We start from the raw sequence: 27990 nt of genomic DNA on the forward strand, positions 1-27990 counted from the left end.
AGTAAGATTCTGAATGTTTTTTAAAGATTTCTCTTCTGCTCATCAAGTCTGCATTTATTTGATACAGCAAAAGCCGTAATATTGTGAAATATTTTTAGTATCTCAAATAACTGCTTTCTATTTGATTACATTTTAAAATATAATTTATTCCAGTAATCAAAGCTACATTTTCAGCATCATTACTCCAGTCTTTAGTTTCACATGATCCTTCAGAAATCATTATAATATGTTGATTTGCTGTTCAAGAAACATTTATTATTATTATTATCATCATCATCATCAATATTTAAAACAGTTGAGTACCTTTTTTTCAGAACTGAAGTTCAGCATTTATCTGAAATATAAAGCTGTTGTAACATTATACAATATATACCATTCAAAAGCTTGGAGTTTGGAGCATTTTTGTTTGTTTGTTTGTTTTTTTGGGAAAAAAAAATTACATAAATTAATACTTTTATTTAGCAAGGACGCCTTAAGTTGATCAAAAGTGATTAGAAAAACATTTATAATGTTACAAAAGAATTATATTTCAGATAAATGCTGTTCTTCTGAATTTTCTATTCATTAAAAAAAAAAAACTGAAAAATTCTACTCAGCTGTTTTCAACATAACAATAATAATAAACGTTTATTATGCAAATCAGAATATTAAAATGATTTAAATAATTAAAAGGATCATGTGACACTGAAGACCGCAGTAATGATGCTAAAAATTCAGCTTTGAATCACAGAAATTAATTTTAATAAATATATTCAAATAGAAATAGTAAAAATAGTATTTTTAATCAAATAAATGCAGGTTTGGTGAGCAGAAAAAAACGTATTTAAAAAACATTAAAAATCTTACCGTCCAAAAACTGTCCAAGATTGGTAGTGTATATAAATGTATAAATAATTTGTTATATAATATTAGAATTTTAAAATGTATTTGTTTTTATTATTACTGTTTTTATTATTATTAACTATTTTTCCTGAAATGCCACAAACCTAAATGAACACTAAAATATCTTTACATCTCAAAAATGTAAGTACAATATATTAACAAGTTTCCCACTCATATTCCCACTCATATATTCCCACTATATAGTTACAGTAGGTGTCAGTGAAGAGTAGACTGTCTAGCTTTTAGCTAATATAAAGCAGCTTTCACTGCATTCTTGAAACTCAGTTGGCAGGACTTCAAAAGTGGAAAGAAAAAATGTGATTCATTAAGCTTTGTAAACAACCACACCTCCTAAAAATTCCAAACTCCTCTGTGCACTTCCTGTCCAGTTCCCTTTCCATGACTCTTCCAGATCTAGAAATCACACGTATCCCTCAAACATTCAGGTTTTCCAACATCCTGGTCCAATATTATCTGAAAGCTGAATAAATAACTGATGTACGGTTTGTTAGGATAGAACAATATTTGGCCGAGATAAAACTATTGGAGAGTCTGGAGGGTGCAACAAAATCAAAATATTGAGAAAATCGCCTTTAATGAAGTTTTTAGCAATGCATATTACTAAGTTTTGATATATTTATGGTAGGAAATTTACAAAACATCTTCATGGAACATGATCTTTACTTAATATCCTATTGATTTTTGGCATAAAAGAAAAACAGATCATTTTGACCCATACAATGTATATCGTTGGCTATTGCTACAAATATACCCGTGCTACTTATGACTGGTTTTGTGGTCCAGGTTCACAAATATCCTTTAGGTCAAGGTACCTAATGAGAAAAAAACAAGAGAGCGCTTCCATGAACAGCACATTTATTCACCATTCAGCAGATAGCTTTCTATCTCTGTACAAGCAATATAGATTCTGTTAGCATATACTTTTTCTATAGTACAATTTACACAAATATACACAATTTAAAATATAAACTTGTTCCAAAGTACAACATATACTGTTTTATTTTCCTTTTCTTTCACGACGCAGCGTTTCATTGAGGCAGTTCACACGATTTATTTTCTATGGTGGGTGAAGAGCACAGGCAACAGTTAAGCGGGCTCAATCAGCACAAACTGAAACAGAGACATGGAAGAGGATTTCTTGAGGACGACCTACAGTACAGCTGGGCTGAATAAAACTCTTTGGATCATGCACTATCAGGCCTTTCTCGATGCATTGACCGTGATTGTCAGTTTTTGAAAAGTTCATTGCTCTGATACGGTAATGTTTGTTCCTGTTAAAGTAACACCATGTTGTTATTGTATGTTTGTATGGCACATTTAAAACAGTCTCAAATCATGTGCACTTGAATGTGTCCATTGTGCAAAACAAGTATTTCCTCCACACCGAACCCAAGTGCATAATGTAGTGATCAAATCAAAGTGTATGAGCGCACTCTCATTCGAACACGTTCACACGCGCACCGTAAGACAACATGCTCGGACGCATGCATGTTAACATTTCTGATTCTCTCTCACTTTCTCTCACTCGTATGGAAGCTTTTTTCCACCACAAAATTAAAAAAAAAAAAAAAAAAAAAAAAAAAAAATTTCAAAATTCAGATTTTTTTTTTCCTCAAAATCCTGAATTCATATCTTGGAATTTTTTTGCCATATAATAAAAACTAAAAAAAGTGATTTGCGACTCTTTCTGCAACTTCTGTCCTGCGATTTTCCCGCATTTATCTTAAAGTTAATTATCCTGAAAATCTAAAATTATTCTCAGAATTCTGAGTTTATATCTCATAATTCTGCCTTTTTTTCAGAATACTGAGTTTAATGTCTTTAAATTCTGTTGTTTTTTTTTAAAACGTCATGAAATAAAAATAAAAGTTAATTGTGAGCCAATTTTTAGACAATTCCTACCTTTTTAGTGAGCTTATGTATAGAAAGAAGTAAGAATTATGAGACAAATTCAGAATTATGGGGAAAAAAACCCTGAATTGTCAGATATTAAATCAGAATTTCAATAAACAAGGTCAGAATTATGAGGGGAAAAAAAGTAATCATCATGAAAAAAAAATAAAAGTTAATTGTGAGTTTATATTTTGTATTCACTAGTTAACACCTCTCAATTTTTCTCAGAATTCTGAATTTATACCTGAGTTTATATAAAGAAAAAAGTCAAAATTTGTGAAACATAAACTCAGAATTACAAAAAACACTGTACTGTCAGTTATTAAATCAGAAATTTAAGAAACAATGTCAGAATTATTAGAAAAAAGTAAATGTCATGAAATAAAAATAGTAGTTAATTGTGACTTTATCTCACAATTCTGAACTTTTTTTGCATTTATGAATGTATATCTCAAAATTTGGAGATTATATCTTGCAATCGCTAGTTAACGTCTCTTTTTTTTTCTCAGAATTGTGAATTTACATCTGAGTTTATATATAGAAAAAAGTCAGAATTTGTGAAACAAATTCAGTATTATGAAAAAAAAAAAAAAAACCTGTACTGTCAGTTATTACATCAGAAATTCAAGAAACAATGTCAGAATTATTAGAAAAAGTAAATGTCATGAAATAACAATAATAGTTAATTGTGACTTTATCTCACAATTCTGACCTTTTTTTGCAATTATGAATGTATATCTCACAATTTGGAGTTTATATTTTGTATTCACTAGTTAACACCTCTCAATTTTTCTCAGAATTGTGAATTTATACCTGAGTTTATATAAAGAAAAAAGTCAGAATTTGTCAAACAAACAAAGAATTCTGAAAAAAAAAACCTGTATTGTCAGTTATTAAATCAGAAATTCAAGAAACAATGTCAAAATTATAAAAAAGTAATTGTCATGAAATAAAAATAGTAGTTAATTGTGACTTTATTTCACAATTCTGACCTTTTTTTTGCATTTATGAATGTATATCTCACAATTTGGAGATTATATCTTGCAATCGCTAGTTAACATCTCCCTTTTTTTTCTCAGAATTGTGAATTTACATCTGAGTTTATATATAGAAAAAAGTCAGAATTTGTGAAACAAATTCAGTATTATGAAAAAAAAAAAAAAAAAAAAAAAAAAACTGTACTGTCAGTTATTACATCAGAAATTCAAGAAACAATGTCAGAATTATTAAAAAACAAATCATCATGAAATGAAAATAGTAGTTAATTATGACTATCTCACAATTCTGACTCTCATTATTATCAATGTATATCTCACAATTTGGAGATTATATCTTTGAATCGCTAGTTAACATCTCTCAATTTTTTTTTCTCAGAACTGTGAATTTATATCTGTTTTTTTTATAGAAAAAAAATCTGAATTGTGAGACATAAACTCAGAATTACATAAAAACCCTGAATTGTCAGATATTAAATCAGAATTTCAAGAAACAATGTCAGAATTATGAGGAAAAAGTAATCATCATAAAATAAAAATAAAACTTAAATGTGACACAATTCTGACCTTTTTACTTACAATTATGAATGTATCTCACAATTTGGAGATTATATCTTGCAATCGCTAGTTAACATGTCTCTTTTCTTCCTCAGAATTGTGAATTTATATCTGAGTTTACTTGTAGAAAAAAGTCAGAATTGTGAGGCAAACTCAGAATTATAAAAAAAAACCTGTAGTGTCAGATATTAAATCAAAAATTCAAGAAATAAGGTCAGAATTATTAGAAAAAAGATAATCACCATTAAGTATAAAAAAAGTTTTTTGTGACTTTCTCACAACTCAGAACTTTTTCTTGGAATTATGAATGTATATTTTACAATTTGGAGATTGTATCTTTTAGTTAACATCTCTCCTTTTTTCTCAGAATTGTGAATTTATAAACAAAAAATTGAGAGACAAACTCAGAATTATGAAAAAATAACTGAATAGTAAGAGTTCAAGAAACAATGTCAGAATTGTGAGGAGAAAAGTAATCATCATGACGCAAAAATTAAACTTAATTACGACTCTTACAATTCTGACCTTTTTCTCGCAATTATGAATGTATATCTCACAATTTGGAGAATGTATCTTGCTAGTTAACATCTCGCAATTTTTTTAATTAGAATTCTGAATTTATATCTGAGTTTATATATACAAAAAAGTCAGAACTGTGAGACAACCTCAGAATTACAAAAAAACCCTGAATTGTCAGATATCAAATCAGAATTTCAATAAGCAAGGTCAGAATTACAAGAAAAAAGTCGCCATGAAATAAAAACAAAAGTTAACACAATTCTGACCCTTTTCTCTGAGATTTTATCTTGCAAACGGAGGTTACTTTTCTTTTTTTTTTTTTTTACTCAAAATTGTGAATTTTATATTTGAGTTTAGAATTACAAAAAAAACAAAAATTGTCAGATATTAAATCAGAATTTCAAGAAACAAGGTCAGAATTATGAGGAAGAATTAATCGTCATGAAATAAAAATAATAGTTAATTGTGACTTTCTTGCAATTCTGACTTTTTTCCCACAATTATTAATGTATATCTCACAATTTGGAGATTATATCTTGCAATTGCTAGTTAGCATCTCTCAATTGTTTTTCTCAGAATTGTTAATTTATATCTGAGTTTATATATGAAAAAACAGTCAGAATTGTAAGACATACACTCAGAATTAAAAAAAAACCCTGAATTGTCAGAGATTAAATGAGAAACAAGAAACAAGATCAGAATTTCTAAAAAAAACTAATGATCATGAAATAAAAATAATTGTTAATAGTGACTTTATCTCACAATTCTGACCTTTTTCTCACGATTATGAATGTATTTCACAATTTGAAGATTACATCTTGTAATCACTAGCTAACATCTCAATTTTTTTTCTAAGAATTGTGAGTTTATATACAGAAAAAAGTCTGAATTGTGAGACAAACTCAGAATTAATATCAGAATTTCAAAAAGCAAGGTCAGAATTATTAGAAAAAATAACTGTCATGAAAAAAAATTGAAGTTAACAGTGACTTTCTTGCAATTCTGCCCTTTTTCTTGCAATTATGAATGTATATCTCACAATTTTTTCAGAATTGTGAATTAATATCAGAGTTTACATACAGAAAAAAGTCAAAATTGTGAGACATAAACTCAGAATTACAAAAATAAATTTACAACAAGCTGAATTGTCAGAAACAAGGTCAAAACTTTTTTTTTTTAATTCTACAGTAGAAATAAGCTTCCATATTCTCATGCACACACACAGCCCAGCAAAATCATTTTACACCTGTGATATAATCTGCATATTAAAACTGGGTGACCGAGACTGTTTGGACAGCGGGCTTCCAGAGGAGAACGGACTCCCGGGAGAGAGGAGATCCTGGCTCCGCATCGCTCGCCCTAGACGTTCCTCTTGCAAGCTGATGGCTGACAGATAGTGTGCTCTGTCAGCACTGAGGCTTCCCAGCGATAGGCTATCTGTAGGTCCCGATGAGCCGTTTAGCCCTGTACAGTCAAGAGACTTGCTAGAAGACGTGCTGCTGGTTTTAGGCGGCGCACCAGTGAAGGGAGGGATGTAATGCGGGTCCAGAAAGCGTCTGGGAGCGCTGGGACTCGGGCTGCGGCTGTTTTCCGCGGTACGGAGGCTGATGGCGGGGGGAGGGGACTGGTGCCGTTGGTGGAGGCTTCGGAGGGCGGCTCTGGTGTCTGCCGACGTGCTCTCCCTCTGCCTGGCTCCCGGATCTCGGGAAGGTCGAATGCCCGTTATGACCCAGTCACGTTTCACGCTGCTGGGCTGGCTGCTGCTGGAAGCCCCAGAGGAAAACCCTTCATCTGGGTCAAAAGAGTCCTCTCCACAACTCACGCCGTCGGCATCTAAAACACAGCGAGGGAAAAATGAGGCAGAGAAAACAGAAAGCTGGATTAACTAGATTTGCATTTCCTAGAGGGAATACCAGCGCTTGCAAGGCAGCAAAAGAATAGTGTTAGGTGAGCTTAGAAGTAAGCTCAGGCTTTTGGATGTGTCTCAGTGAAATGCTGCATCACAGCTGCTTTGACACTCAGCACGCGTCTTGTGTTGGTTCGGCTAAAAAAACAACATGACACCGTCTTTGAAGTGTAAAGCTCCGGTTACACTAAACTCCATTCACTTCCATTCATACACATGAGAATGTGGGAGCAACTCAAGCTCAGGGGGCCAATTTTGTTGGTGAACTCTGATGAGAAGATTCAAAGAATCTAAATACACTACAGTTCAAAAGTTTTAGGTGAGTTTCTTTATTATGAAAACTTTTATTCAGTTACCATGGATTAAATTAAGCTGATCATAGTAAATACTAGGGCTGCCCCCTAATAGTCAATGAGAAGTCGACCAAAATTCCAGAGGAAGCGGCGAAGTCATGTAGTCTGTGATGGACAGATCAATAATGGCTGGTCTATGTGGTAATATAGTACATCGGGCTGGACATCCATGCGCTCACCTGTCATTCATCGACCTCAAATATAGCTTTTCATTTGAGAGTGTATGTAGTAGCTTTACATGGCAGCTCAATCTAATGTTAACCTAGAAAAACGTGCGCTATTTAAGTGTCTGTGCGGAGTGTGGAAGCTAAACAGCAGTGCAGTCACTTAATCTTAAAATACTCTGTCATTTTGGTCATACAGAAAAAAGTAAAACATCTTTCGAATCTGTAAAGACTCTACATTTATTTGTGTGCACTCACAATAACAACGAAACGTTGCGCTTTTGTAAATTAAAGCAAAAAGGATGCTCTTTCTGCGATTCTTTTCTGAATCTCACAATTTGGACAATGTATCTTGCTAGTTAACATCTCGCAAATTTTTTTTCCTCAGAATTCTTCATTTATGTGAGTTTATATATACAAAAAAGTCAGAATTGTAACTCAGAACTACAAAAAAAAAACCCTGAATTGTCAGATATCAAATCAGAATTTCAATAAACAAGGTTACAAGAAAAAAGTCGCCATGAAATAAAAACAAAAGTTAATTGTGACTATCACAATTCTGCCCTTTTTCTCTGAATTATGAATGTATATCTCACAATTTGGAGATGTTATCTTGCAAACGGAGGTTATATTCTCTCTATTTTTTTTTCTCAAAATTGTGAATTTATATTTGAGTTTATATATAAAAAAAGTCAGAATTGTGAGACATAAATTTAGAATTACAAAAAAAAAAAATTGTCAGATATTAAATCAGAATTTCAAGAAAGAAAGTCAGAATTCAAAATGAATCGTCATGAAATAAAAATAAAAAGTTAATTGTTTTTTTTTCTCACAATTTCGTCCTTTTTCTCACAATTATGAATGTATATCTCACAATTTGGAGAGTATATCTTGCAATTGCTAGTTAGCATCTCCCTCAGAAGTTTATATACGAAAAACATATAGAAACTTGAGCACGTCACTTTGTGTACCTGCCTTACAGACATGAAAAACATAACTATAGAGAGTGAAATGTCTGCTTTTAAAATGAACCACTTCAAATAGAAAACAAACAGGCCTATTTTTAGATTATGTAATCCATATGAAACATGTAAACAGGCGCATCCACTACAGCGGAGATGACCAGTCAGTGTCGCCGACTTCATCTCTTAAGCCGAAAACAAAGAAAGCACTAGTTTATTAATAATTTTTTAAAATGATAATGCAGTCTACTTGCTATTTTTCCCTGACACTTTCATAATTATTCTAGCTGCTGCTACACTGTGGCCAGCTTTTTTATGTGCGCTTGTGTGCTTATTAGGCTACGCAGGCAACTTAAGGCTCATTATTATGATTTATATGGTTTATTAATAAACATGCGACTAATAGTCGATTAATGCTTAAAATAAACGACTACTAGTCGACCAGAAAAATCTTTAGTCAAGGACAGCCCTAATAAATACTTACATAAATCCTTTTTAAAGAATCCTGAAAAAAAAGGTATATTGGTTTCCACAAAAACATTAAGCAGTTTTCAGCACTGATAATAAGAAATGTATGGAAACCTGTTTCCTCCACTGAATAAAAAATAAAAAAAAGGTAATTGCGTTTTTTTATCTCACAGTTTATCTGACCGTTTATACCTCACAATTCTGACTTTATAACTCACAATTGCAAGTTTCTATCTCACAATTCTGAGGAAAAATGTCAGATTTGGAAGTTTGTATCAATTCTGAGGGGGAAAAAAAGAAAGAAATATTAAATTGCAATTATCTTTTTTTCTTTTTTTATTCAGAAATTAACCTAATTTTTTAAGTATCATGTGACACTGAAGACTGGAGTTAATGGCTGCTGAAAATTTAGCTTTGCCATCTCAGGAATAAATTGCATTTTAAAATATATTCAAATAGAAACTTTTTAAAATTTAGAATTTTTCATATACTTAAAAAAAATAATAATAATAGATTTTAAATTGAAAAATACTTCATAAATATTGCTACCTTTCCTATATTTTTGCATAAAATCAATCTTTTGCACAGTAGTGTAGAAGTAAGAAATGCTGCGTTCACCTCAGAAGTTTGTACTTTCAAGTTTGGAAATTGCATTTGGTTGGGAAAAAATGGATGTGCTAGACAAATGTATAATTTTCCCTCTTATTTTCACTTCCCAACAAAGCTTTCTAGCATTAATGCAACATAAGGTACACTGTAAAAAAACAATTTGTTGAGTCATCTTAAAATAATTTGTAACCTGGCTGCCTTAAAATTTTAAGTTCAGTCAACTCAAATTCAACTTATTCAACTTGAAATGTTAAATTATACTACGTGACAACTTAGATATTTGAGTTGAATCAACTTAAAATTAAGGCAGCTGGGTTACTTACCCATCTGTTAAGTTTAGCAAACACAAATATCTAAGATGTTACTTAATACAACTTAACATTTCAAGTTGACTAAACTTATTTTAGTTGACTGAACTTAAAATTTTAAGGCAGCAAGGTAACAAATTATTTTAAGCTGACTCAACAAATCGTGTTTTTTATTTTTTACAGTGTAGAGCAAAGGATGCACATTAGATGTGTAATTGATGTACATGTTCACTGAGTAGTAATTTCTGTCAAATTTTAACATTATTATTCATTAATATTACACAAAATACAATTTGATCCAATTACTTTGATCAGAAACAATAATAAAGCTTTAATCCCTAATAATATTTTAAAAAAGCAACTGGTAATTATGACATGATGGTGATATTAATGTGCACTCAAACTGTAAATACTATATGATCATTTTAACATGACTTTAACACAACCAAAACAAGACCAATCACAGAAATATTAAAAAATACTTGAATGAATCTGTATATTATAAGGTTTGAGGTAAATGAACTGCAGAAATTTGTAAGGAAGGAAAAAGAAGAGGAATGTAATTTTCTTTAAAGGGATAGTTCACCCAGAATGAAAATCCTGTCATTAATTACTCACCCTAATGTCGTTCCAAACCTGTAAGACCTTCATTCATCTTCAGATCACAAATTAAGATGTTTTTGATAAATCCGAGAGCTTTCTGACCCTGCGTAGACAGCAACGCAACGGAAACGTTCAAGGCCCAGAAAGTTAGGACATCGATAATTTGCGTTCCAAAGATGAACAAAGGTCTTACGGGTTTGGACCGACATGAGGATGAGTACTCAATAACACAATTTTCATTTTTGGCTGAATCTCTTTAATATATCATTGCCTTGCAAGCACAGTAAAAGTATCCTAAAACAAAACTGAACACAAAAGGTTAACCACAAATGATCACAATACGACACTAAGGTACGTAAAGACACTAGTAACAGACAAAAGGAAGTTTTCCATGCAATGGGGTCAGTTTAAACTGTAGGCCAATGAATACTTTCTATGATGATGAAGGGCAGGGCTTGTGTATGTACTGTCTAATGGTGAGATGTTCCTGAGCCCTGCCTACCCCCTTGCAAGGTTAGGTGAATGGTGCACTTTATCCGCCCGCGTGCCACAGGATTGTCGGGTCTCTCCGGGGGGGTGTATCGGCAGGGGGTGATGGAGGCGTAGAATTCAGTCGTGGTTGAGAAATCAAAACAATCTGAGGTGAAGACAGTGAGCGTACTGAACATGATGCTGACAGGGAAAAGTTCACACACAAAAATGGCCTTTTCCTGATGCGTGAATGGATGCAGTGGAGGGACTGATGAGGATGTTAATGCTCTCATTATGATTTTAATCATCATGAAGGAAAATAAACAACCAAAATAAAAACTTCAGTTTCAGTCATGCTTTAGTTCGGAGACCAATTCTTACTATTAACTATGACTTTTGCCTCCTACTTTGATTTAAAATACGGTCATGCAGAAAAAAACATTTATATTTGCTTTGTAAGTAGTGCTGTCAAACAATTAATTGTGATTAATCGCGAATAATCGCATCCAAAATAAAAGTTTTTGTTTACATAATACAGTCATGGACAAAATATCAGCACCCTTGCAATTCTGTCGAAAATGCAACACTTCTCTCAGAAAATTGTTCCAATTGCAAATGTTATTGGTATTCTCGTGCTATTGTTTTTGTTTGCACTGCAACAACAAAAAAACAGAGAAGGAAAGTTAAACTTGATCAATTTCACACAGAACTCAAAAAAATAACTGGACAAAATTACTGGCACCTTGTCCAAATTGTAAAAAGTAATTGCTTTTCAAGCATGTGATGCTCCTGTAATTTTTATTTAGACACACCTGTGTCAAGTAACAGGTGTGAGCAATATAGTAATCACACTTGCAACCAGTTAAAATGGAGAAAAGTTGACTCAACCTTTGTGTTGTGTGTCACACTGAGCATGGAGAAAAGAAAGAAGTGCAAAGAGTTGTCTGTGGATTTGAGAGAAAAAACTGTGGAAAAACATGGACAATCTCAAGGCTACAAGTCCATCTCTAGAGATCTTAATGTTCCTGTGTCCACTGTGCGCAATATCATCAAGAGGTTTACAGCCCATGGCACTGAGGCGAACCTCCCTGGACGTAGATGGAAGAGCAAAATGAATTTAAAAAAAAACAACACACCGAAGGATTGTTCGAATGGTGGATAAAGAACCCTGATAAACTTCCAAACAAATTCAAGCTGATCTGCAGACACGGGGTACAACCGTGTCAGCTCGCACTATCCGTCGCCATCTAAATGAAAAGGGACGCTATGGTAGGAGACCCATGAGGACACCACTGCTGACACAAAGGCATAAAAAAGCAAGACTGGAGTTTGCCAAAATTTCTGTGACAAAACCACAATCCTTCTGGGAGAATGTACTGTGGACAGATGGGACAAAAGTAGAGCTTTTTGGTAAAGGACATCATGGCACTGTTTGCAGAAAAAGAAATGAGGCCTTCAAAGAAAATAACTCAGTTCCTACAGTCAAACATGGTGGAGGTTCAAAGATGTTTTGGGGTTGCTTTGCTGCTTCTAGCACTGGATGCCTTGACTGTGTAAACGGTATCATGAAGTCTGATGATTACCAAAGAATTTTGGGGCACATAGTAGTGGCCAGTGTCAGAAAGCTGCATCTCCACCAGAGGTCATGGGTCTTCCAGCAGGACAATGACCCGAAATGAGTCCAGATCTGAATCCCATAGAACACCTGTGGAGAGATCTCAAAACAGCATTTGGGACAAGGCATCCTTCAAATCTGAATGACCTGAAGCAGTTTGCAAAAGAAGAGTGGTCCAAAATTCCAGTAGAGAGGTGTAAGAAACTCATTCATGGTTACAGGAAGCGATTGATTGCAGTTATTTTTTCCAAATATTAAGTTAAGGGTGCCAATAATTTTGTCCAGTGCATTTTTTGGGTTCTGTGTGGAATTGTATCAGATTTGACTTTTCTTCTGTTTTTTGTGTTGTTCCAATGCAAACAAAAAAATAAACATGTGAGCAACTGCAACAATTTTCTGAGAGAAGGGTTGCATTTTCTGACAGAATAGCAAGGGTGCCGATATTTTTGGCCATGACTGTATATGTTTGTGTACTGTGTATATTTATTATGTATATATAAAAACACACACATACAGTATATATTTTGAAAATATTTGCATGTATTTACATGTATATGTTTTTATTAACAACATTAGTATTATATATAAACATATTTAATATATAAACATTACATATTTTTCTTAAATATATCCATGCATGTGTGTGGATTTATATATACATAATAAATATATACAGCACACACACATACATTATATAAACAAAAACTTTTATTTTGGATTAATCGCGAGTGACAGCACTATTTATAAGTACTAATAAACAGCCAATATGTTAGTAATATGTATGCTAGTTAATAGTGAGAATTGGTCCCAAAAGTGTTTTTGTCTGTGTGTGTGTGTGTGTGTGTGTGTATATATCTCACATACCCTCTCGTTTCCAGCGGAGGCGACGAATGGAGGCGGCAGTGACAGCTGCCTGTGAAACGCATCTCCCTGCAGGCGTGACTTCCACCTCCAGAAGGTTCCGCGAACCCTCCGGAGGACGGGACGGAAGTGAGCGACTAATTGCATTTGCCACCTGAGGATCAGAGGTCAACGACATGCAGTGAAATATCACATTTCCAATATGAATTTTAATTTAAATGTTCTCAAAACATGTTGATGAAGCAAAAACCACAACTCCAACTTGACTAGTTTAGTACATTTGAGTCCAAAAGCCTGAGACCACCAGTGAAACGGTTTCCATTTTGCATTTTTTAGCAAAATCAAATACATCTGACTTTCTGTACCAAGTACTTCACATCTAATCTAAAACAGATATTTACTTATTTGGTTGCTGATCAAGAAATAGTGTAGAATCTTTCATATTTCTTCTTCATTTTATGTTGTAGTACTCCTTTGCTTTACATTTTTAAAGACATTGATTTTTTTGTTTAAATGACAACTTAAAAAAAAAAACACTGATTTTTAGTGTCTCAGACTTTCAGACCCCACTGTATTTTCCCCAAGTGACTTTTACCAGTAATGGCTGGGCATGGAGGTCTAGCTGTGCTCGGTAGAGGATGTCGTCCAAAGCTTCCCTCCCCAGATCCCACTGCCCATTATAACTGTTGATGGGAACGAGCATCATCATGCAGATGAGATCATTAGCAAACCATTAATTGAAAATTAACAGGAAATAAATATATAATACTTTTTTCCTTCTCTTACTAAAGTAAAAAAAATAGCTTTGAATGTTGCTCAGAAATACACTACTATTTAAAAATTTGGGGTTTGGGGAAATAAGTCTCTTATGCTCACCAAAGCTGCATATATTTTATCAAATATACAGTAGTATTGTGAAATATAACGTGTTTCTATTTTGATACATTTTCAAATGTAATTTATTTCAGTGAGGTCAAAGCTGAACTTTCAGCAGTCTTCAGTGTCACATGATCCTTCAAAAAATATTCTAATATACTGATTTACTACTCAAGAAACATTTCTTCTTATTATTATTATTATAAATGTTAAAAACACAAAATATTTTTGTGGAAACCGAATAGCATTTGATTGAATTTAATGCATTCTTGCATTAAAAAAAAATCTTATACAATCTTATACAACAATATTTGAATAATTAATAAAAAAAAGAAGAATTACTTATTATTATAAATGTTGAAAACAGCTGAACTGCTTGATATTTTTGTGGAAACCAAACAACATTTATGTAAAATATAAAACTTTTGTAACATTATAAATGTATTCATTGCCACTTCTGATTAAATTGAATACATTCTTGCTAAATAATTTTTACAAAATCTTAATAATTGAATAATTAAAAAAAGAATAATTACTGATAATTACTTATTATTTTATGTTAAAAACAGTTGAGCTTCTTGATATTTTTGTGGAAACCGAACAGCATTTATTTAAAATATAAAACTTTTGTAACATTATAAATGCATTCATTTATAATGTTACATTATAAATGTTTTGACTGTTTTGATTAAATTTAATGCATTCTTGCTAAATATTTTTTAAAAAATCTTAACAATATGTGAATAATTAAAAAAAAAAAAAAAAAAAGAATTAATTACTTATTATCATAAATGTTGAGAACAGTTGAGCTACATGATATTTTTGTTGAAACCAAGCAGCATTTAGTTAAAAAATAACAACATTATAAATGATAATGTAAAATTATTAAAAATACTTATAAATGTTGAAAACAGATGTTCTGCTTGATATTTTTCGGAAGCCGAACAGCATTTATGTAAAGTATAAAACGTTCGTAAAATTAGAAATATATTCACTGTTACTTTTGATTGATATATAATGCTGAATAATTTAAAAAATGTAATAATATTTAATAATAACAAATAATAATAACAAAATTAAGTTAGGAGTTAATTCTGATGTCAGATTTCTTAGAAACAATCGAATCTATTAATGTTTTGCTTTAGTAAAAGTAAGAAATGTTTCTCTAAATGTTATTATTTAGAGGTTCCTCTTTAGCATCCAGCAGTAATTATTAAAAATCTATATCAAATTCCCCTTTTCTTAAAGAAAAATACTGTCATGGAACAAAAAAAAGCAGATGTTTGATGTCAGTTATTAAACTCACATTGCATGGTAAACAGCAGTCAGCATCTGCACCATAAACTCCGGCTCCAATCGCACACGGTTACACGGCTCCTTCCACGACTTCTCCTGCTGCCGCGGGTAACCGCTCACACAGAGTCTGCATAACAAGATTCCGAGAATATCTTTAATGACATGTTTATTTGGAGGCCTTTATCCTAATGCTATGACCCGCCACAGAAATCCTTTGCTCCCTCTCTCTAAATCAATATTCCATGTAATCCATTTAATCATTCCATCTCTGCCTGTACCAGCAAGAAATTTCAAAGAGAGAGAGAAAGGCTGAGACGTTCCCGGATCGTTAGTGGAAAATACAACTCATGCGCTCTCTTACCGTGTGCTCATTCTGCAAACCGACTGGTGGGACGACGCAGGCATAAAGACCACAGCTGAGTTGTAGCAAAGCATTAGAAAAGACAGCACCTCAAACCTGCAGGAGACACACACACATGCTGCTGTTACACAACCCCCCTCTGACATCTGCATAATTTTACAACGACAAATCAGACCGCGATACATTATGAGTCAGCGACTGTCGGCGTGTATCTAGTCGACGGAATGGGTAATAACAAATCACACTATGTAGGCACGGATATCGCTGTCGTGAAGCTCCAGCAGAGGTTTAATGAAATAAAAATGCTGAGAAATCATTACAGCCCATTTCAACCTGCAGGAAAAAGTCACAGCTGAGTCACGGCAATAAAACGGTCCAGCGGGCAATAGTGCGATTAATCAAATATTCCACACATCAAACCTACATCCTCTAAAAATAGGAATAAGTACAGAATAAAAAAAAAAATAAATAAAAAAAAAAAATCACCTGTTCTGTGAGGTAAACGTCTCTCTCTGAGATAGCAGACCGCTGTATACCACCCGGATGAGGTCGTGCTGGTTCAAGGCTCCCTCGGTTAACGCCATAGACCCCAGGCTGGATGGCTGCGTTAAACATCAGAGCATTCGGCTTTAGTTATTCATCCATGTAAGGCTCACAAATAAAAGTTTAGCCTTATTAAGTTCAATAGAAACCATTTTAAATTACATTACTTAAAGAATGAGCCTTATGTTTATTGGCAGAGCATGTAAACAAGTGTCAGATGGAGTTTATCCTACTGGAAAAACATCTTAAACTTGATCCATTATCTAATTTATTTTCTACATTAAATGTTGTTAAATGTTATTTTAACTATACCTCATTCTTAATATACAATACAGTTCTTAGTAATTATGAAATTTCATTACTTGAAATTATCAACCTCATTTCCGTAACCTATGTATCATTACCGCAACGTGTGTTCATTTAATGTTTATTTAATAAATTGAAAAACAGTAGTTTGCTTTTAAATGTATGTGCAGAATCTATACATTACGTTCTTTCATGTTTGCCACAACAGTTTTAAAATATTTCAGTTTTCAATAAAATAATAAATATATTAGTTTGCAAATTGCAAAGGTGTTGCGGTAATGAGAGAAATCATTGAAAATCAAATAAAAATGTTAATTCAAAAATACATTTTATTTCAGAGTTTCAAGTAACTGTGCATGACTGTTTATAATACTATATAATTTTTTAAAATGTGAAAATGTATTGGCTTTCCTAACGGAATTGACGTTTTCAGCCTTTTGCGGTGATGAGATTTTTAAGAACTTGTTTTGGAAAATATGTTCAAAAATGTGTTAAATTTTAAACCTTTTAAAATTTATGTTCACTAACACTTAAGACCTTGCTTTTAATGCTTCAAAAGGAAATTTGTTGATATAAATATTTTAAAAAATTTCATGTTTGAAATCTTTAAAACTACATTTTCAGGAGAATCACCCATATATATATATATATATATATATATATATATATATATATATATATATATATATAACACAAACTTATATTTTAGATGCGATTAATCGCGATTAATCTATTTGACAGCACTATTTTAATATTACATTTTTAAGTTATAATACTGTTTTATAATAGTCACAGTTTGAATGAAAAAAGGTTTAAAATAGCTGTTTATGACATTTTTAAAAATCATGTTTTTTTCATTTATTTTTTGTAGTGTTTAAGAGGTATTATTGTTAAAGGTTTATTGGTTTTTGTGTGTGTGTGTTTCATAATATGTGACAATATGTGACCCTGAACCACAAAACCAGTCTTACGTAGCACATGTATATTTGTAGCAATAGCCAACAATACATTGTATGGGTCAAAATTATCAATTTTTCTTTTATGCCAAAAATCATTAGGATAAGTAAAGATCATATTCCATGAAGATATTTTGCAAATTTGCTACCATAAATATATCAAAACTTAATTTTTGATTAGTAATATGCATTGTTAAGAACTTCATTTGGACAAATTTAAAAGTGATTTTCTTGATATTTTGATTTTTTTTTTTTTTGCACCCTCAGATTTCAGATTTTCAAATAGTTGTATCTCGGCCAAATATTGTCCTGTCTTATCAAACCATACACCAACAGAAATCCAGGTTCTTTTGCTTTTGTAGGTTTGTGCATTAGTCTCTAGTTTCACCGTCTAAAATGAAACCAGATCTGTTTTGTATGCGTAATAGCAGGAGATATCATCTTCATTGATCTGAAACTGATACCTCCTGCATCTTAGCCACCCAATAACGGTCAGCTTAAAAAGTCTTTGTATTTTACTCCACCTCTTACCTCATGGTATATTGAAGGCTTGGAGAGAGACGGTATGGTGAATGACAGCAGCTTTCCATTTCCTTTACTGTCCACAATTTCCTGTAACACAAGATGTGTATATAGCGCATGACAACTTTAGATATTAAATTTCAGGAAATTGCAGGTAATGCACAATCACCGATCTCTCACCAGGTTATAGATCCCCAGTAAAAGGGCTTCCACACAGCCATTGCGGTAGCGCTCTCTGCTGGCAGAATGACGCAAGTACACCCAGATGAGCTCAGGCAGAAACTGCAGAGTAAACCGACGCAAACCCTCCTCAGAGCTCCGGTACAACTCAAACAACTGATGACACACCGGAGCCAGCAGCTAGAGAGGAAGAGAAAGACAATGATATAAAGTAAAAGAGACAGCATGGGACACAGGAACAGGGAGAAACACTCCTTTGCTACATAAATAAATAAATAAAAAGCACTAGAATAAGCAAGCAGCATAAGAAACTACGAAAATTAAACAAATTATAATAAGATATTAAATAATATTAAATATGAAATTAAAACTGAGTCAGAAATCACAAAAATTCCTTTACTTGCAAAAATATATAATTATATATATATATATATATATATATATATATATTTATATTTATATTTATATATATATAAATTAGCACAATTATTTTAAAAAAGTATATTAAAAAAAGTAAAAAAGAATAAAGTACAAATATAAATTTGTATATTTGTATATATATATATATATATATATATATATATATATATATATAAAAACAATTTAAAAAACAAAATAAAAAATTAAAGTAAAAAAGAAAAAAGTATACAAATTTAGTATAACTGTGAAAATTGAAATACTGAAACTATAATATGATGTGAAATAATATTAAATATGAAATTAAAAGATCACTTAAAAGAAATCACTTAAATTACTTTACTTGCAAATATATATGTAAATGATAAAAAAATTATTTTAAAAAAAAAGAGTATAAAAAAATTAAAGTAAAAAAGAAAAAGTATACAAATTTTGTATAAAACTATGAAAATTAAACTGAAACTATAATATGCTATGAAATATTATTAAATATGAAACAGAGTCAAAAATCACTCAAAATTCCTTATATATATATATATATACATATATATATATATACACACACATACATACATACATACATATATATTATAAAAATTATAAAAAGAATATGTTTTAAAGTATAAAAAATTAAAGTAAAAAAGAAAAAAACTATTAAAAAAATTAGTATAAAACCTATACAAAAAATGTTATGCTTTTTAAATTCTATTTACCTTTAATTTACTTTTTTATTTTAGTTTTAGTCATTTTAGTATTTAAAATAACGTATTTTATTCCAATTAGTCGCAATATTTTGTTTTAATGTTTAAGCTTTTCATCTAATATTTGTTGCTTTTCATTTCATCTATATTTCAATTAATTAAAACATTTTAATAGCTTTAAATAATGAAGACAACACTGAATAATCCAAAATAATAAAACCAAGTCTTAACTCATATCATGCCATTCTAAATCTCCTCCGAACGCGTGTATCAACATGTGCTTTCAAAAGAAAACATTACCCAACAAAAGACCCTTTGACAAGAAAATACTCATAACATTCTTAAATTAAACATGAATCTGAGCATTTCAAACCCTTTATCATACCTCACTGCTGGGCTGCTCCTGAATAACAGCGTAGAGAGCAGGTACCAGAGCTTTCTTCAGACGCAGGCTGCCAGAATAGCTGCGGATTTGATCGTCAGGTAACGTCTAAGGAGGAGAAACGGCGGTAGACATGACTAAGCAGCCTCAACCTGAATCGGCCTGGAATTGAATTAACTCAGAGGCTGAAAATATTCCTCCATTAAGTTCTGAGATTCAGAAACCAAATGTGGTTAATGAGACATCGCGCTCAGATCACTGGGGAAGGGAGGACTTAATTTGAGTGAGCTATATAAAAACGTCATATTAAATCCTGCAAAGATGTCAAACCTCTCACCTTGAACTCTGAGAGCCATTCCTCCACCACGCCACGCTCTGAGCAGAGCATGGTCCTCCTGAGAGAGGAAAAAAGGTAAAGGTGAAGGGGGTAAGAAATATTACAAATATTACCTTTCTTGCACCAAAAAAATGACCCAAAATTTATTTTTTGCTGCGATGTCAATGCCATTGAATTGAGAAAATTTGCAAGGCAAATTTCTTCTCCCATCGACCACGAAAATATATTTTGCATTATTCCATTTAGTGATGCAAATCATTTCATGGCTAGTTTCAATGGCAATATCTCTGGCACAGGTTTTATACATTTATTAGGGCTGTCAGTTTGAAGGAGAAGTCCACTTCCAAAACAAAGATTCACATGTTCATGTCTTTCTTTCCTCAGTCATAAAGAAATTATGTGTTTTGAGGAAAACATTTCAGCATTTTTCTCCATATAATGGACTGATACGGTGCCTGATTTTGTTCCGGTTCATGACAGTTAGGGTATTACAATCGTTTCGCTAGATAAGACCCTTTTTCCTCGGCTGGGATCGTTTACAACCGCATTTGGGATCGTTTGAAGCTGCATTTAAACTGCATTTTGAAAGTTCAAAATCAGGGCACCATATCAGTCCATTTTATGGAGAAAAATGCAGAAATTTTTTCCCTCAAAAAACATAATTTCAACGACTGAAGAAAGAAAGACATGAACATTTTGGATGACAAGGGGATGAGTACATTATATGTGAATCTTGTTTTGGAAGTGGACTTCATAAGGGCAGCAAGAGCAATATGACACAAGTGCTGATTTTGTCCTAATCTATCACAACCTTAAATGTAATTTTATATAACAGTAAATAAGAAGTTGATATTGTGTTGTTTTAAGCACAGTATTATGTTTTTGCTCAATTTTTCAGAGAACATATTACCTTTAAAGCCATAGCAGAATTGTTGCGCGTCTCTGAGCAACACAGCAGTGTTTAGTTTCCATGTTTTAAACGAATCGTGTGAACAAATGATTCAAAAGCCTATTCATAAAGAGAGCCATTTACTTCATTCCTGACTGAATCAGCCGTTTGAACGAATCGAATGAATAAATGAATGACTCATAAAGACATTTATCGCCACCCGCTAACAGATTTCGTTTTTTATTTAAAGTATCATTTCATTAAAAAAAAAAAACAGAATAAGAATAACATTAAAGGGTTAGTTCACCAAAAAAATAACTCTGTCATCATTTACTCACCCTCATGTCATTTCAAACCTCTGTTTTGTGGAACATGAAAGAAGGTATTTTGAAAGCTGTTGGTAACAAAGCTGTTTGGTTACCAATAACTTTCATCGTATGAATAAAAAATACTAAGATGTTTCTCAAATTATTTTCTTTTATGTTCCATAGTTTACGTTAGACCATTGCATTAAATCAAATAAATAAATTAAATCAAATAAAATATTTCTTTCTAAAGCTACAATTTGTAATGTCTACTTGACACTTTTTCATTTAACACAAAAATAGCTTCGAATAACCTTTTCTGGGTATTTTCACAGTCAAATGTATTTTGCGATTAATTAGATTAATTAATCGAAACATCATGTAATGAATTAGATTGAAATTTTAATAGACTGAAAGCCCTAATATATATATATTATATATTATATATTATATACACACTGTTCATAAGTTTTGACACACTTGGACTAAACTTATTTTTCATGATCTTAATGATCTTATAAAAACTCAACAATCTATAAATATCTATATACAGATATAGTTTTGTAGTTAATTATACAGTATATCTACACCGTACACTATAATTCAAATGTTTGAGGTCGGTAAGATTTTTAAAAATAAATGATTATTTTTATTCAGCAACGATACATTAAATTGAGCAAATTAAGTTTATAGTTTTACAAAACATTTCTATTCCAAATACAGGTTGTTCTTTGGAATTTTTTATTCATCAAAAATCATGAAAAAAAAACGTGTATCATTTTTGTTTCCACAAAAAGAATATGCAGCACTTGTTTTCAAAATCTTCAAGTGTTCAGCATCTTGCGATACTATAGACTGGAGTAATGTCTTTCAATGGATTTTTGATGAACAGAAAGTTCAAAAGAACAACACTTTTTTTCCATCCATCTAAGATCAGAAAACCATCCGGTTTAATGACAGAATTTTCATTTTTGGGTGAACTATCCCTTTAAATGTGCAAACTGTAATTTCACAATTTGTAGTAATTTTATTTACTCCCCTAAACCATTTTTGTGTTCATTTTGGCTCACCTGACTCAAACCCAGTTCAGAAGTGTAGATAAGCAGAGACGTGGCTTAGATTCTCCATGTCTGTTGATCTCTGGTCAAACAGCCTGCAGATAAAAAGAAGACACGTCCCACTCATAAAAAAGAACTCGCACACCTGCTTGACACATGCGCATCACGGTTACTACAGCGACTGTTGGCTCATCTTCCAAACTGAGAATTGAATTTTGCAAACACACACACAGGTGTTCCCCCATTCAGTCCTAAAACAGGACATCTGTGTTGATGCATGTTTGTGTGCGGCTCTTAAAATGGCAGGCTCTGCATATGGCAGTGTGTTGTGAGGGGGAGAGTGCTGTGATTAGACAGCAGCGCTGTGCTGGGGGTTTGGGAGTGAATCCGAGGTGAACAGAACAGATGCTTTACACGCTAAACAAAATCTGACAACATCCCAAATCCTACTTGTGCTGTCGAGACATGACCTAAGACAGCCTAGATGAACAGCTATTGTTATACACCATTTTTTACTTCACTTAAAGCTTTCCATATATAAACGTAACATTTAGGTAAAACTAAAAATTCTCAAATTATGTCCATTTTCTAGGGAATTCAAACAATAAGTGCCTTTTTGGTGCTTTCTGATGTGGCGTGACAGATCCCTGTAGAAGCGCTTCAGTTTAAAGAACAAAAAACAACAAAAACAACAAAAAACAGCTTGTAAACAATGTCACGTTGCATTACATTTACCAAGTCATTCAGTGTACACAGCTCATTAGTTCTCTAAAGAAATCTGGGATCGTTTGAAGCCGCATTTAAACTGCATTTTGGAAGTTCAAAATCGGGGCACCATATCAGTCCATTAAAAATGTAACCTTATGACTGGTTTTGTGGTCCAGGGTCACATGTACACTTATATTAGCCTATATATTCATCATATTACTTAACCTGTAGTTATGTCTTGAATATTTAATAAATCTGTTATGAAAACAAGTTATGACAGCTACTGTGTAAATGATTTTTTTTTACAATAAATTGTAGTAGAAACAGAATTTTATAATTAGATTTAAAAGTTAACGCACACAAACACACACATTATATATATATATATATATATATATATATATATATATATATATATATACACACACAACAATATATTCACACACACTTTTAAAGCACATTTTCAACAAGAAAAATACAAACAATTATACAATTACAGCTGTTTTCATATTAATTGCATTTGAACTATTTTTCATTAAATATATGAAGAATTCATTGCAAAAACAGATAACTTCGTTTTTAACGATTTTCAAAATTTTAAGAAAAAATAATTTAAAAATACAGCTAACTAACCCAATAAAACACAAAAACATGATAACATAATAAAAAACATGATTTTTGATTGCTTTTTGCTTTTTGATCACTTTTTGCTTTCACACATTACCAGGAAGACAGCTCATGTTATTATACATCATCTTTACTCTTTACAATTTAATACTTGTTTTACTACCATATTAGATCATTTCTTTATTTATTTATTAAGAATATGACCAGTACTGCAGATATTATGTAACTGTAACATATTCTCACATTTGCACATTTGGGGAATTTTTAAAGCATTTAAAAAGTTGCATATTCACCAAGGCTGCGTTTATTTATTTTTATTTATTTATTTTTTTTAATTATTATTAAATACAGTAAAACAGTAATAATGTGACATTATTATTACCTTTTAAAATAACTGGGTTTTTTTTTTATATATATTTTAGAATTTAATTTTTTCCTGTGATGCAAATCTGAATTTTCAGCAGCCATTATTACAGACTTCAATGTCACATGATCCTTCAGAAATCATTCTAATATGCTGATTTCCTAAGAAACATTTCTTATTATCAGTGTTAAAAACAACTGTAATACTTATTTTTGCGAAGGCGAAGAGGAAAAAAAACAGGATTCTTTAATAAATAGAAAGCATTTTGTTTGAAGCGAAACTCATTGTAACAATATAAACGTCATTATCTTTTTGTCACATTTAATTAATGTGTTCTTGCTGAACAAAGTGTACATTTAGTAATTGTAATTTTGCCCGGGATGAAAGAGTCTGGTTCTTCCTAAAATAAACGGTGACCACTTACAGCATGCATGCTGCATAATTTTAAATATACTGTATAAATTAAATCAAAATGCTTTTATACTTAAATGCTTTAACCAAATTTATAGACAAATAGGCATTGTGTTTATTGGTTTTATTTATTTATTACATACGCAGGAGCTGAGCCAGAGAAAATATTCCAAAACACATAAATACACTTTTCCCTAAAACACATACACTACCAGTCAAAAGTTTTTGAACAGTATGATTTTTTATGTTTTTAAAGAGGTCTCTTCTGCTCACCAAGTCTGCAATTATTTGATCTAAAGTACATTCACATATATTTTAAAATGTAATTTATTCCTGTGATCAAAGCTACATTTTCAGCATTATTTCTCAAGTCTTTAGTGTCACATGATCCTTTAGAAATCATTCTAATATGCTAAACTGCTGTTCAAGAAACATCTTTATTTTTATTACTATAAATATTTAAAACAGCTGAGCACATTTTTTCAAAATTCTTTGATGAATAGAAAGATCCAAAGATCAACATTTATCTGGAAAGGAAAAAAGCTTTTGTAACATCAGAACCTTGTAGTCAGTGTATGTCTTTTTTAAATTATAGAAATGAATACTTTCATTTAGCAAGGATTCTTTAAATGGATCAAAAGTGATGATAAAGACATTTATAACATTACAAAAGATTTCTATTTCAGATAAACGCTGTTCTTCTGAACTTTCTATTCATCAAAGAAACTCTTTGAGCAACAAATCAGAATATTAGAACGATTTCTGAAGGATTGTGTGACTGGAGTAATGACGCTAAAAATTTAGCTTTGAAATCACAGAAATAAATTACATTTTAAAACATATTCAAAGAGAAAACAGTTTTTTTAAATAGCAAAAATATTTCAAAATTTTACTGTTTTGCTGTACTTTAAATCAAACAAATACAGGCTTGGTGAGCAGAAGAAACTTCTTTAAAAAACATTAAAAATCTCACTGTTTGAAAACTTTTGACTGGGTATTTTTACCTTAAATTTTAATGCTGGAACAAAGGTTCATGGACATGTTATGTCAACCACCCATTCGGCTTAGTCCCTCCCAAGTCAAAAAATTTAAGTTTATCCCGAGGCTCTGCAACACTTTGACTCAACCAAAACTAAAAAATTTGAAAAATGCAGCACGGCCACAACAAAATAGCAGTCAATACTCCCCTCAAGAGATACTCCCCTCTTTACACAGAAGCTGCAGTCCTTCAAGCCTTACCTCAAGACAGGGGCAATCTGCCTGACCAAAACATTCCTCTGCTACGTGGACGCAACACGTTTAGCGCGCCTGCTCTCCAACCCTTGCCAACGGGTAAGAAGCTTACAAGATTCAGTGCCAGATAATTAAGTGTATACAGTCCCCCCGAAGAGGGACGCACAGCGAGGCCTAAAATAGCCATTGTGAAAAGAGCTTAGCACAAAGAGGGAAAATGAGAGGTGATTTCACTAAACGGAGATCAAAGTAGTAAGCATTCAACAAGCAGAGTTTACTATGATCGGCCTGTCGAGCGCAGCGGGACGTGACAGAAAGGTCATCGTTGAATAGGTTGTGTAGCATACTCTCAAACGCACTCCAAACTGTCAAAGGCACACAATTCACCTGCGCTGACGCTCAAAATCTCACGTTACCATAGTGAGGACAAACATTCAAGCGAAACATATGGACTCGTATACAAACACATGCATTCCTAGATGCGTGCGTTGAACACACCAAGAATGATTTTGTTCTAACAGTGCTAGATGCATCTCATCACTCTCAATCCTGTCAAATTAGCCAGATGGTGTCTAATCTCGCCCGGGCAAATCTCTGTGTGCACAGAATACAAGTCCTTGGCAAGGGTCACCATCCAGCTCCTCTGAGATAAAAACAACTCCCCGTCTAGCGCAAAACGACTAAGTTGGTTTGATTAAAGAATTACTCTAGGGTTACATCAGTGGCCAATCAAGCCCCAGCGATTGCTGCCACCCTTCCTGTCTCATTTGACTGTGGTTTGTCAGCGAACACTGACTTCCTGCTTTCAACACTGGTGCATCTGTGTTTGGGGTGAGGCGGGGGAGAATGCAAACTTCATACTGCCGCTTTATAGGTGTGCCTTTCTGGCATCAAATCACTTCACTTTGTGCATGAGATTCAAAACTGGTGTTATGCCAGGAGAGGGAATAATGCCAATGTGTGTGTAGCATTAAGGTATCCAGAAAAAAAAGATAACGGATATTGAAAAAAGCTTTACAAATTAGCCAAACCATTATGCTAAAACTAAATGATGCATGTTAAAAAAATGATAACATCTATAAAAACAGAACATGTTCTATTCCACCCATTCAAACTTAGCATGCATTACTTTTTAAACTTTTTTAATTTAGTGACAGACAAATCACAAGACATTTAGAAAGGATTCAGCTAAATCAATTTAGCAATTTTGTCAACACACACAGACAAATGTAAGCATGACAACCTGTGATCCAAGGCTGAAAAATATTACATAATTTCTATTATAAGCTCAAAATACAAAACTAAAAGTCGATCAGTGGGTGTACAAAAAGTGTAAACGCTTACCCAGTGATGTTTATTATAGTTTCCCATAAAAGTTTCTAACAATCTAACAGTGTTTCATGTGTTTACACTAATAATATTGCAGTTGACAACAATAAAATTCAAAATAAATACTGAATTTTAGAAACTGGTGTGTTTATATTATAAAATAGCAACTTAACTGCCAGTCATAATTTTATTTATTTTACATTTTCTAGAAATAACATATATCAAGCCCATGTCGGACCTAACTGTTAATGTAAAATATACTGAAAAATATACATACATATACATATACATATATATATATATATATATATATATATATATATATATATATATATATTTAAAAATAACGGGACTTCTCGTTTATAATAACTTACGGTTGCGTTAAGAAGAGAAATAAAGCATGGGCATATTTTTGTGTCTAAACGTGTTATGCAAATCATCTCTGCATTACATATGACATCTTGTTGTTAACTTTTTAGTGACCGTAATTGTATTTTAATAAACATGTTTAATAATCATTCGGCCTAAATATAACCGAATCAGCGTCATCTTGCAAAATATGTAGTTCAAACGTATTAAACATGCTTATCTATGCTCAAACATACTGAATCTATCAACGGTACGGTTCTGAATTACATACCAGTAGGATCTGGACTCCTCCGGATGCTGCAGATGATCACTAGAGTCCTTGAGCAAAGCTGCAATGCGCCTTAAAGGACAGACCCGACACAACGACCACTTCTGAGATTAAGCAAAACATTACTTGTACAATCCCACCGGACCATTCCTATTTATATCAAGAAATCGATGGGTTAAAAAAGGCCTTGCGTTTGCCAGACCGAAAGGATCACTGCCGTGTTGACATCATCATGTATCTCCGCTCTCTAGCTCTTCCTGCCAACTTGCAGCTATTTACCTGACCAATTGAGTCGCTCTGATCGAGCCCTCGCCGCGGCTGGCCAATAGCTGCGCAGTGCGGTGAGTGGTGAGCTGAGCGGTGC

At 32.4% G+C, this 27990-nt stretch overlaps 1 protein-coding gene and 1 long non-coding RNA gene across 3 annotated transcripts; both read right to left on the bottom strand.

Annotated features, from left to right (window-relative positions):
• Positions 1–1741: 1741 nt before the first annotated feature.
• Positions 1742–3959, bottom strand: LOC127173248 (uncharacterized). Its single transcript, XR_007828733.1, has 2 exons — positions 3789–3959; positions 1742–3220 (listed from the first exon to the last, which is right to left on the bottom strand). It is a non-coding gene; the product is annotated as an uncharacterized LOC127173248 (long non-coding RNA).
• A 4-nt stretch (positions 3960–3963) lies between these two features.
• Positions 3964–27878, bottom strand: LOC127173247 (protein FAM126B). Of its 2 annotated transcripts, XM_051122999.1 has the most exons (13): positions 27630–27878; positions 22330–22412; positions 20066–20123; positions 19732–19836; positions 18229–18408; positions 18058–18138; positions 16208–16323; positions 15722–15817; positions 15371–15487; positions 13784–13871; positions 13192–13342; positions 10744–10878; positions 3964–6701 (listed from the first exon to the last, which is right to left on the bottom strand). In XM_051122999.1, the coding sequence occupies exons 3-13, from the start codon at positions 20114–20116 to the stop codon at positions 6109–6111; spliced, it is 1713 nt and encodes a 570-aa protein (XP_050978956.1). In that variant the 5' UTR covers positions 20117–20123; positions 22330–22412; positions 27630–27878; the 3' UTR covers positions 3964–6108. The 2 variants fall into 2 exon arrangements, with proteins under 2 accessions (XP_050978956.1, XP_050978957.1); XM_051123000.1 differs by lacking the exon at positions 10744–10878.
• Between the last annotated feature and the right edge of the window lie 112 nt (positions 27879–27990).

This window comes from Labeo rohita, chromosome 11 (genome assembly GCF_022985175.1).
Source record: "Labeo rohita strain BAU-BD-2019 chromosome 11, IGBB_LRoh.1.0, whole genome shotgun sequence".
NCBI classification, from domain to species: Eukaryota; Metazoa; Chordata; class Actinopteri; order Cypriniformes; family Cyprinidae; genus Labeo; species Labeo rohita.

Bases quoted from the DNA above. Each gene is read 5' to 3' on its own strand.
- LOC127173247 (XM_051122999.1), bottom strand. From the start codon at position 20,116: ATGCTCTGCTCAGAGCGTGGCGTGGTGGAGGAATGGCTCTCAGAGTTC. The intron at 13,343-13,783 runs GTAAAAGTCACT...TCTGATCCTCAG, and splicing joins TCCATGCCCAGCCATTACTG to GTGGCAAATGCAATTAGTCG. The intron at 10,879-13,191 runs GTATGTGAGATA...TCTTCACCTCAG, and splicing joins CCTCCGCTGGAAACGAGAGG to ATTGTTTTGATTTCTCAACC.